The sequence below is a fragment of the Suricata suricatta genome, chromosome 14 (assembly GCF_006229205.1).
Source record: "Suricata suricatta isolate VVHF042 chromosome 14, meerkat_22Aug2017_6uvM2_HiC, whole genome shotgun sequence".
Lineage (NCBI taxonomy): Eukaryota > Metazoa > Chordata > Mammalia > Carnivora > Herpestidae > Suricata > Suricata suricatta.
In genome coordinates, this window is record NC_043713.1 from 83185871 (window position 1) to 83197824 (window position 11954).

General features: G+C 48.6%; 1 protein-coding gene across 6 annotated transcripts; it reads right to left on the reverse strand.

The window, feature by feature from the left end:
• Window positions 1-2107: 2107 nt before the first annotated feature.
• On the reverse strand, window positions 2108-10705 carry HCAR1 (hydroxycarboxylic acid receptor 1). Of its 6 annotated transcripts, none has more exons than XR_003902814.1 (2): window positions 4151-6190; window positions 2108-3230 (listed from the first exon to the last, which is right to left on the reverse strand). XR_003902814.1 is itself a non-coding variant. In XM_029922774.1 (2 exons), exon 2 carries the CDS (start codon window positions 5257-5259, stop codon window positions 4228-4230), a length of 1032 nt encoding a protein of 343 aa, XP_029778634.1. In that variant the 5' UTR covers window positions 5260-5668; window positions 10641-10705; the 3' UTR covers window positions 2108-4227. The 6 variants fall into 6 exon arrangements, 3 of the variants coding, with proteins under 3 accessions (XP_029778634.1, XP_029778632.1, XP_029778633.1); XR_003902813.1 differs by having other exon boundaries at window positions 4046-6190; XR_003902815.1 differs by having other exon boundaries at window positions 2108-2913; window positions 3052-6190.
• Window positions 10706-11954: the final 1249 nt, after the last annotated feature.

Below are 11954 nucleotides of genomic sequence, written 5' to 3' on the forward strand. Positions count from 1 at the left end.
ATGCCAGATAATAGCAAGAGAGAGTGTTCACTCATACTTTGAGCACTATTCTGGGTGCGTTATACATCAAACTCACTTAGTATTCAAAACAACCCTATGGGGCAGGTACAACTCTTATCTCTATTTTATGGACAAGGAAAGTGAAGTATTGACACATTAAGTAACTTGTCCAAAGCCACACGCCTATAAGTGAAGGAGATAGGAATTGAACCCATGTCGTTCAGCTCTAGTCTCTGTGCTGTCAGCCATGATGTGCACTGTCTCAGCCAGTATGCCTATCGTTTGATCCAATACTTCCATGTCTCAGAATCTTCCAGAAATTCTAGCACATGTGCCCAGAGATACATTATTCAGAATATTTACCATAACATGGTGGCAATAGGGGAAAATTGGAAAGCACTTAAACGGCCATTAAAAAGCCATTGGTTAAATAAACTATATGCGGTTTGTTTATACAATGAAATGGAGTTAAAAACGGATTGATCTCTGTTCTGATATGGGAAGCTCTTCATGACAAAAATAACTTGCAGAACTGTCTATTTGTGTATCGTGCTTCAGCAAAACAAAACAAGATGTGTGTGCATGTGTGTAGATACCCCAAATATCAGTCATCACCTCTAGGAAATGAGATGAAGGGGAACAACAGAAGGAAGACTTTTACTTCTCACTTGATATATTTGTGTGTTCTTTTAATTTTGGACAAAAACATATGTACCTTCAATAATTAAAGAGATTTAAATCTTTTTTTTAAAAAAAGAAATGATTCTTTGAGGCTATTCAGGAATATTCCATCAGGAAGAGTTATGAATTGGGGCACCTGGGTGACTCAGTTGGTTAAACATCTGACTCTTGGTTTTCACTCAGGTCATAATCTCATGGTTTATGTTCATGAGTTCAAACCCCATGTGGGGCTTTTTGCTGTCATCATGGAGCCTGCTTGGCATTCTCTCTCTCTCTCTCTCTCTCTCTCTCTCTCTCTCTCTCTCTGCCCTTCCCCAGCTCGTGCTCTCTCTTTCTCTCTCCACGCCACCCTCAAATAAATAAATAAACTTCAAGAAAAGTTATGAACAGACCTTCTCTCTCTCCTCAGTGGATCTCATGGCTTGACTCTCACCAGGGTCCCCCCCAACCCACCCTGAACCCCCAGGACTTTTCATTCCCGTCCCGTTGACCTTCCCAAAGCTCCCTAACAAACTGCTTTCTCACTGCGTCCTCTCTTGCTAGGATACCTTTCCTCACTGAGTCACCTGCTTGCCTCCTTTGCATCCTTCAGGGCTAAGTTCAGAGTCACTTTCTCTGAGAAGCCCTCTGCAACCCCCACGGCCAAGATGAAAGCCAGTGGACTCTCCTGCAGAGTGCTGTGCTTACCACTTTCACACAGTTACCCTGAATGTCTGTTTGGTTCTTCTCCCTGATTCTACAATAGAACCCACAGGGTCACGGAATGTGTTTTCCATTTGTGTTTCAACTATGCCTCGTACAGAGCTGGTGCCTAATAAATATTCCTTGAAAGGGAATGAATGAGTGAGTGAGCGAATGAATGAATGAATCTTTATAAGAGACAAAATATTGGGGCACCTGGGTGGCTCAGTCGGTTAAGCGTCCAGCTTCTGGCTTTGGCTCAGGTCATGATCTCACGGTCGTGGGTTCGAGACCCACATCTGGCTCTGTGCTGACAGCTAGCTCAGAGCCTGGAGGCTGCTTCAGATTCTGTGTCTCCCCCTCTCTTTGACCCTCCCCTGCTCTTGCTGTCTCTATCTCTCAAAAATAAATAAAAAACATTTAAAAAAATTTTAAAAATATTGACCCCTTCCCACTCCTGTATCATCACTGGAACATGAACATAGTTTGGTCCATATGTGAGCCCATCTGTCTGTTCTACGCCAGGTCAACCTGTGTCTCTATGTGTGTGCAGGTGCATATATGTATAAATACATATATAAAATTTAGTGCCCCAGCATATGGATGAGCTCAAAAGGGTCCTGTGTTTACTCAAACAAAGCTATAATCCTCTTCCTTACAATTTCTGAAGAACACTTGATAAGATTTCTTTTTCATCACATTCTGTGAATTTAAAAAGGGCAATAAAATCAGAGTCTAGACTGTGTTTGGGTTTTTAATTTCCTTTATTTTTGTTTGTTATTGCTGTTTTTCAGTGAGAACCTCTGCCTACCATGAACTTCTGGATTTTTCAGACTTTTTTCCTTGGCGGATAAAGTCTTCTGAGTCTTTTAACTAAAACTGGCTCACACCCAGGATGTGGACTTTCTTTTGGAACCATTTTTATTGAGATGAAGCAACCAAGGAGGAGCCCCGGAAAGAATTGTAAGTAGGGATAGAATTAGAAGCAGAAGTGTGGGCTTTCACAGATTTCTTTCAGGATATATGGTTCTTGGAGGCTGCTAAGAATTTGCTTTCACTTCCCCCACCCCCGGCAGCTGGGGAGGGGGCGGGAATTCAGGTAGTGACAAAGAGCAGCTCCGCAGGGGCTCTAAGCCCCAAGGGCAATTGCTTTTGTGCCGCCATACCTTTGTGTGTAAAGTGCATTGTCATAAGCCACAATATTGAGTCCTCGTGGCCAGACCCTGCTCCTAATGCTTCATAGGCACTTAGTCATTCAAATATTGATTAAGCACCTACTATGTGCAGACACTCTTCTGGGCACTGGGGATATAACAGTGAACAAAATCTCTGTGCTTCAGGAGCTTACATTCATAGACCCTGCCCGCCAACCTCCTGACATCCACGTTACTGGTACTCCTGTTTGACACACGAGGAAATTAAAGCTGAAATTGCTTGAATAAAGTCTGCACCCGGATCACACATCTAGGAAGTGGTTGAGCTGAGATTCAAATTAAGGTTCATCTGACTTTCCAGAGCCCATACTTTTCATCGCTGAGTGGTGTCGAGTCTCTGCAGAAGGAAATAATAAAGACAGACCATAGGGATGTTTCGAGGCCAAAGAACAAAAAGTTGGGAAGGTCATCTAGTACAGAGAGTACCCTGAACATTTGAGAAAGTGTAAGTAAAAGAGCCAAGAATGACTTTCACCGCTTTGCGGCTTGAGAACAGAGCTGAGGTTGGCTTTGAATCTTTCCTCCTGATCCAGGGCAGGGCGAGTCTGTCATTCCATAGAATCATCTAGTTTTGAGGGCTCCAGGTACATATGTGGGGAATTCAGGTGCATAAGGGACATCGCCCTTTCTGCCCTTCAGCGTTTGTTCAGAATCCTGCCATAAGAGAAATACATGGATGTTTGCAGAGAACAGGCCTAGAATCTATATTCATTGAGAGGGCGAGGGTATCAACCTCTGTGCTCCCCGCTCCCCAACCCCACCAAAATGCTTTGCTGTCACACAGGAATTGACTAATGACCCTCTAGGTAAAAGGGATACTAGCACAGTGCCTAGCGCAAAATATGAATTCAGTAAATACTTGGAGAGTGAATGAATAAATAATTTCAACTCATAGTCACATAACAAGCAGTCAAAGCAATCACAGTGGATGCAGCCTTTCCCAAAGGCCACCCGAGTGTTTTCACGCACTCAGCTCCCACTGGAAAAATCAGGGGAGGTAAACGTAATCTCTCAGCACCTTCTCTGAAATGCAAAGACCTGCAGAAAAATGTGGCGCTTCAAGAAGGTCAGAGTGACTGTTTTGCTGTGTTCTTCTTGGCCTACTGAGAAATCAGAAACATACCGAGGCACCCCGCGAAGATGAAAATCATCGGGATCAGGACATCCCCATAAGAAGCCTCACTCAGCCCGAAGTAAAGGTATTGACTTACTTTGGTTTCTAGTTTCTAAAACAACAACTTAAGGTCGGAAGATAGGAAATACGGCTACATTAAGTTCACGGACTCTCCCAGACAGAGAAGATGACTCCTTTACACATCAGTGCCTGTTTGCCCAGCCGTTTAAAACTACAGGGGGGGGGGGGCGTAAAGCTCTGCCTAACGTCCTTCCTTTTTAACACACGCACGCCCCTCTCCACGCACATATTGTCCCGTCATTACAATCAGGTCATAGAAAGGCAACTGACTCACTTCTCACCCGCAACCTTCCGGAAAGGCATAGTAACCTGAATCTCGTTTCCAACACTGTGAGAAGCATCCAGCTAAGGAAGGGAGGCATTTTCAATAGACTCTCACCCCTTAGCATGCACCATTCAAAGTCACCGGTCTATCTGTCCTCCTTGGTTTTGTCCATCTGTCTGTGTCACTGCCGTTCAACACATTTGGAGATCCCATTGGACGTCGGATTGGCTCTGGAGGCTGTTTGCCACACTGGCACAACTCTTGTGACAGAGGTTCGAAATTGGCATCTCTTCCGACCTCCGGGTCTTGGAGCGCCCTGGATTCCTGGGTCTCAAACTGCGGATTTTGAGCTTGGTGTAGAATTTGGGGAAGGAGGGACTCGAAAAATAATACACCAGCGGGTCCAGCATGCTGTTCATGTAGGTGAAGCTGAGGGTGATGTGGAGGGCTACGTGGACAGAGGGGTCACAGGCACTCGAGGGCACCGTCCAGAGGAAATACAGCCTGGCCGAGACGCTGGGCAGGTAGCACGTGGTGAACACAACTGCCACCACCATGATGAACCGGATGGCCTTCTTCATCCGAGTCTGCCGGGCCAGCTGCCGCCTCTGCTTCAGGCTCCAAATAATCTTGCCGGAGCAAAATAGGATGATGCCGAGGGGCAGGAAGAACTCCAGCTGGAACATGATGTCGTGCCAGCCGTTGGCCGACTCCATGATGAAGCTCTCACAAGATATGGTGTCGTCTTGCACACACAGATGGTTCTCCATCAAAAGATAGAGAGTTCCCAGGATGACCACGGTCCATAGGGCACACACGATGCCAGCCGCGGTCCGGTTGGAGATGGCGTTCACCAAGTGATGGGGGTGGACCACTTTGAAGTACCTATCCACAGCCACAACTGTCAGGAAGACGATGCTCCCGGCTCTGTTCATGGCCAGCATGAAGAGGGCCACCCGGCAGGGAACATCCTCAAAGGCCCACTGCCGGTGTCTCCAGTAGTAGTCTGTCCGAAAGGGCAGGCAGATCATGAGAAGGAAGTCAGCCACGGCCAGGTTGAAAAGGTAAATCGTGCTCGGCTTCCAGGTCTTCATGTAGAAGCAGAAGCCACACAGGGCGATGCCGTTGCCCAGGGCGCCGAGCGCGAAGGCGAGGATCAGCAGCGGCGGCATCACCTGAGAGATGGGGTCCCCCTCGATGAGGCAACACGACCCGTTGTCCATGGTGGACAGAGGACAAGTGTTCTGCGTTGGGGGGCAGCCCCAGGAGTCCCCCCCCGCAGGGCACGGAGGCAGCTCTGAACGCTACCGCTCACCTGGCTGCTGTTCCTCTAACGTCTTCACTGCGGGCTGCGGGTGGACACGGACTGCAGGTGCGGGTGGTGGCAGCCGCCGGGAGCAGGACGGGGACTTCAGCCAGGAAAGGAGAGACCTGGGCAGGTCCTCTCTTCTCCGGCTGTCACCAGCCGGGGGAAGCAGGTGGCGCCGCAGGGCTTTGAGACGCAAGAGGTCACTTCTAGGAGGCGGCGGGCAGGTCCGGCGAGGCTCATGCTGGCCGGTCCGGCCCGACGACAGCCCTTCGCTCCAGCCTCGCTCTGGCTCAACGGACGCCTGGGCTGGAGAGCGAGCAGGGCTGCCCAGAAGGCACGAAAATAGCTTGTTTGTCCTCCCTCCCGGTGGAGAAAGACAAACATTCCCCGGAGCCGTTCTGGGCCCCTGCCTTGCTTTCCTCCCCTAACCTTTGCCTGACTGCCCCGTCCCCTCCCCATCCCGTGGGGCGCTCCCGGCGGTGCCAGAGGGGGAGGCCTTGCTCCCCGGAGCGTTTCCTGTACCCGCACCCGCCCCCCGGACAGCACTCAGAAGTCAGAAGGGTCAGTGGAGGACAAAAGTTCCAAACACAGCCCTTGTTGGGTGTCATTAGAAAAGCTTTGTGAAGCGTGCCTTCTTTCCTGCCCTCCATTCATGCCTCCTGCCTTCTGCAGCCTTCCCTGGACCCAAGTGACCCCTTGCACAACAAGCAGGACTATGCAATGGACATGAGGCCACCTCTCCCAGGCGACAGCCTCTCGGGGAGCCAGTCAGTTCCTCCCTCAGCTGTTTGCAAAAGACCCTATGGCCAGAGTTTCCCACTGGCCGTTCAAAAACGCCAAATACCATGATAGATATGCTTTTAATTTTAACTCTCTGCTGAGCCCGTTGGTGGGGGGAGGGAGGGGTGGGCAGTGGGTCAAGGAGTCTATCTCTAAAATAATCACGGGTAAAATTAGACTGCACCCAGGACCGGAGTCTTTGCTAAAATTTCCTGTCCTCTGGTTTTCTAGATGATCTGCCGCTGTGCCTTTCAGCTCCCGGCTTAGGAATGGGGTGCAGGGGAGGGAAAGGCACCAGAAGGATGCATAGCCGCCTTCTTCCAGATGCTGATTAAAGCAAAGGTCTTCCCGCTGCATCCTGGATCTGAGTCAGCCCCACGACACCCCCTGTCCCTCCATGATCGCTGTCACCTCCCACCTGGGGGAACTATCAAGAGGCTTTCCTGAGTGGTTTCCTTTCCTCTAATCTATTCCCTGTAATGCCTCCCTCCTATACCACAGTGTGATTTTTCTGAAGCACAGATGTGATCACATCCTTTTTTTTTTAACTTTAAAACCTTCATTTGCTCCTTTCAAGCTACTAAGGTGATCGCTATATGACTTATGAGCTATATCTGGCTCTAAAGCCAGTTGGATTTGGGCCACATGTTTGTTTATTTGTTTGTTTAGATTTTTTTTTAATTTGAAAGAGAGAGTGCAAGCAGGGGAGAAGGACAGAGTAGAGAGAGAGAAGAGAGAGAAAAAGAGAGACTCTTAAGCAGGCTCCATGTTCAGCACAGATGGGCCACATGTTTTAAAAAGTTAGGACTGGGGCGCCTGGATGGCTCAGCCAGTTAAGCATCTGATTTTGGCTCAGGTGTGTGGGTTCAAGCCCCACATTGGGCTCTGTGCTGACAGTTCAGAGCCTGAAGTCTGCTTAGGATTCTGTGTCTCCCTCTCTCTCTGCCCCTCCCTTGCTCTCTCTCTCTCTCTCTCTTTCTTAAAATAAAATAAAAACATAAAAAAATAAAAATAGGCGCGCCTGGGTGGCTCAGTCGGTTAAGCATCTGACTTTAGCTCAGGTCATGGTATCACAGTTTGTGGGTTCGAGCCCCACATTGGGCTCTGTGCTGACAGCTCAGAGCCTGGAGCTTGCTTTGGATTCTGTGTCTCCCTCTCTCTCTGTCCCTCCTCCATTCATGCTGTGTTTCTCTCTGTCTCAGTAATAAATAAACAACAAATTTAATAAATAAATAAATAAAAATAAAAAGCTAGGACTGTCCGATAAAAACCTGGATTTCCAGACTCTGTCAGAAATCTGGAAGATCTGGCTGCTCTGGGCCAACAGTCCCACATCGGAACAAGCAGCCGAAGCTGCTCCCTGAGGCCCGGCAGAATCCTCTACTTGGCCCCGGTCCCTACCGCTCCCTATTACTCGGTCAGCTTCACTCATTTACATACCTGGTGTCTACAGAATTTTAAGTTTGCCACCTCTGCTCTGGGCTAAAGGCCACATTCCTCAGATTGGTCCACAAGGCCCTTCACAGAAGGTTCCCCAACTACCTTTCCAATGTCATTCTGCTACATTTCCTCCTCCTACCTCACTTGTCTCATAACTTCTAATAAATAAGTGCCCATCAAACATGTCTCTTTAGCTCCTCCACTCATCCAAGAGTCCCTTGGAGACAAAATCCATGTTCTTGGTGAATATCTTAATAGGGTCAGGATGGGATTTTCAACAAATAGAAAAAAATTCTTCATCTGTGCGAGCAGACGCTGTCAAGATTCTTGTAAACACGAGTGCTTCCCTTTTCTCAAATGACTAACACCTGCCTTTCTTTTCCACATTGTCTTACCAAATCACCTTCTCTTTCTCTCTGACTGCAGAATTCACTGGAAGGGAGAGGATTAAGGAAGAAGATACAGGTTTCCATTTCTCTGAAAGCCTGCTGTTGAGAATGAGGGAGGCTGTGCCCGTGTGAGCATGGGGTCCATGGGAAGTCTCTGGACTTTCCCCTCGGTTTTGCCGTGAATGTAAAACGTCTCTAAAAAAGAGTCTTAAAAAGTTTAAACCAAGTTTTAGTGCTGATTTAATTTCACTCCTAGCTACTAATCGCAGTGCCTTATGCAAAGCAGAGGCTTTATTGATTTCAGAATGCTTATTCAATGAACCTCTAAGGTGTTTTTTGTTAGATGCTTCCCCCAAATAAAGAAGATATTATTCACTGACAGGAGGGGAATGTTTAGTAGGAGAAATAAGACAAGTCCATAAATAACAATTTAACAAACCGCATTGACTACGCCTATTTTTCAAAGTGTAGTAGGCACACCACAGATGATACGTGAGATTATTGTGGATGGTAAAGAGACCTACGCATCTGTATTTTGACTTTGTAGCTATAACTTTACTAGGTGCTTGGAGAAAAAAATACAATGGGTCCATGGGAGTTTTGTGAATGAGAGGAATGAAGGAGAGCTGTTCAAATGTCTTGGGGACAAAAATGGTAGGAGCAGACTTTCCAGACAAATGAAGCGTGTGGAAGAAGTCAGGCTGGAGAGGCGTGTGAGGGGTTTGGAGTCTGGAGTCTATGTCCCGGGACCATGAGGGTAAAACAGGCCACGCTGAGGGGGCTGTCTTGGGCAGGAGTTTGCACTCGGTGGGAGCGGGCCCACTCTGGAGTGAGCGCGTGGCGAAGGACCAGGGGAAAAGGGAAGCAACAGGTTTTGTCACCCTCCCCCCCTCTTGTCTGCTCTGGAGCCACAGAGCTTCCTGTTTTTGCTCCCAGGTATCCTGCAGGCTCAAAGCCCATGTGTTCCTTCTAATGGGTTCTGTGGTGAGCCACAGAGCAGGTTTTACTGAGGAATGAGAGTCTCCAGATAGCTGAAGTCCACTCCCTCAAGTACCAACCCTGGAAAAAAAAAGTTTCTCATCCTCTTCCTCAGATTCCACCTCAGACTCATCGTCTTCCTCAAATTCCACCTCAGACTCATCCTCTTCCTCAGATTCCACCTCAGACTCATCGTCTTCCTCAGATTCCACCTCAGACTCATCGTCTTCCTCAGATTCCACCTCAGACTCATCCTCTTCCTCAGATTCCACCTCAGACTCATCCTCTTCCTCAAATTCCACCTCAGACAGAAGGAACGGTTTGCACCATCCACTTAGCTCAAGCCATCAGCTTGGTTCCCTCTTCTTCTTCGCTCACCACAACCTCCAATCTGTCAGCCACATGCCCCAAATCTCTCTCCACCCTCATTGGTACCACTTTGACTGATCCAAGGTTCTGGAGACACACAATTGTCTCCTTCTGTCTTAGTCTTCCTCCGATCCATTGCCAAAACTCAAATCTGATGATGCTACTCACCTGGTTGAGTGTTCCAGCAGCTTTCCTGTTGTCTTTAGCAGGGAGTTCAAGATGGCTGACAAGACACCGTAGGAACTGGCCTGGATGCTTCCCATAGAAGCTTTACTGTCTAGTATCCAAAGGCTGTCTTTTTTTTTTTTTTTTTAGTGTTTATTTATTTATTTTGAGAGAGAGGGAGAGAGGGACAGAAAGAGAGAGAGAGAGAGAGAGAGAAAGGGAGAGAGAGAGAGAGAGGGAGAGAATCCCAAACAGTCTCCACATCCAGCGCAGAGCCTGATCTCAAGATCCTGAGATCACTACCTGAGCTGAAAGCAAGAGTCATATGCTTAACCAACTGAGCTTCCCAGGTGCCCCCAAAGGCTGCCTTATAGGGACTGCTGGGGACATACTTCCTTCCCTCCTAGTTTCGGATAACCCCTCTTTTGTCAGCCCCAGCCTAGACTAGCGTCTTCCAACAGAAGACGCCACAATGATGGACGTGCTCCGCACAGTGATGGAGGTACATGTGGCTATGGAGGAATTGAAATGGGGCTAGTAGAGCCTGAATTTTCAATGTTACTTAATTAATTTAACACTGAAAAGCCACATGTGGTTTGCGGCCCCCACACTTCCTACAACTGCCAGGTCTCCTGTGAAGCTCGCTCTCCGGTCTGGGTTAGGCCGGCTTCTGACACGCATACACTTCCCACACATTCTTGTCGTGGTTGACTCGAGTGTCTCCGGCAGCCTCTGTCCCTGCGAAGACAAACACTGGATCCGAGTCGGCTTTGCACTCCCGGAGCCCAGCCGGCTGCCTCACCCCACGGGGACTCTCGGTAAGTAGGTCCTGAATAAATGAATGAGCTGATGAGCAAACGATCCCAGACCTTTGAGTGTTCTGTTTTTTTTTTTTTAAGTTCATTTATTTATTTGAGAGAGCAAGGGAGAGGCAGAGAGAGAGGAAGAGAGAGAATCCCAATCAATCAGGCTCTGCAAGGTCAGCACAGAGCCCCACACGGGACTCAAACTCACAAACCATGAGATCATGACCTGAGCCAAAATCAAGAGTCGGATGCTTAACCGACTGAGCCCCCTCCCCACCAGGGTGTCTCACTGCAGGTTACTTGTCCTCCTGGCCGTGAGGACACACCACCCAACAGGAAAGGCGAGTTGAGAAAACTCGAGAACACACCTGCCAGACTGATGTGGCGTAAGCTTGGAGCTCCGGCCCTGCACGCCCCCCTCCTCCAGTGTTTCTAAGATGACATTTCACTTCATACGTGACAGGAGCAGGAAGTGAACATTCCTGCGGGGCTGCCCAGCAAGTACCAGGAGGAGGAAGTGTCCGTGTGGCATTGGAAAGACATACCCCCGCCCCCGTGCGTTTCTCCCGCCCTCCCACGCTCCTGCCACCCTCACTCCATGTTTGATGTTGGCCGTGTGCCGTTTTGTTTCCACATCAAGCCAGGTTCTGTGTCACCAGCTGGGCACTCTACAATTCAACTCAAGTGCAGATCCCACTGGTTCGAAGCTCACCGTCCCCCACCTCAGATGCCAAGTACCAACAGTAGGGTCCCAGGTGCCCCACAACGTAACCTCGGTTATGACTTGAGGTTCCCATGACCCCTCTCTCCAGATTCTGTTACATTACGTAGTAAAACAGCTGCCAGAGCTCAGGAAACACACGTATGTGTGTTTACCAGTTTATTACATAATAAAGTATGTGGTAAAGGATACAGGTGAACAGCCAGATGAAGACCCTTCCAAGGTCTGGAAGGGTCCCAAGTGCAGGAACTTCTGTCCTCAGGGAGTTTTGGGGTGTGTCGCCCTCCTGGTTCCTGGAAGCTCACCAGCCCAGAAGCCCCCAAATCCCATTCAACTGGGACTTTTCTGAAGGCTTCATCATATACACAGGATAGATCATTAACTCCATTTCCAACCTCTCTCCCCTCTCTGGAGGAATTGGAGGGAGAAGGTAGGGTTGAAAATTCCAAGCGAGGGGCGCCTGGGTGGCTCAGTCGGTTAAGCCTCCGGCTTCGGCTCGGGTCAGATCTCACGTTCGTGGGTTCGAGCCCCGCGTCAGGCTCTGTGTTGACAGCTAGCTCAGAGCCTGGAGCCTGCTTCCAGTTCTGTGTCCTTCTCTCTCTGCCCCTTCCCCTCTCATGCTCTGTCTCTCTCTGTATCAAAAATAAATAAAACATTAAAAAAAATTTAAAAAAAAAGAAAAAAAAAAAGAAAATTCCAGGCTTTTGGGGCGCCTGGGTGGCTCAGTTGGTTGAGCGTCCGACTTTGGCTCAGGTCATGATCTCACAGTCCGTGGGTTTGTGCCCCGTGTCAGGCTCTGTGCTGACAGCTCAGAGCCTGGAGCTGCTTCAGGTTCTGGGTCTCCCTCTCTCTCTGCCCCTCCCCCACTCACTCTCTGTCTCTGTCTCTCTCTCAAAATAAAATAAAGACTGAAAAAAATTTTAAAAAGAAGAAGAAAAAAAAATTCCAAGCTTTTAATCGT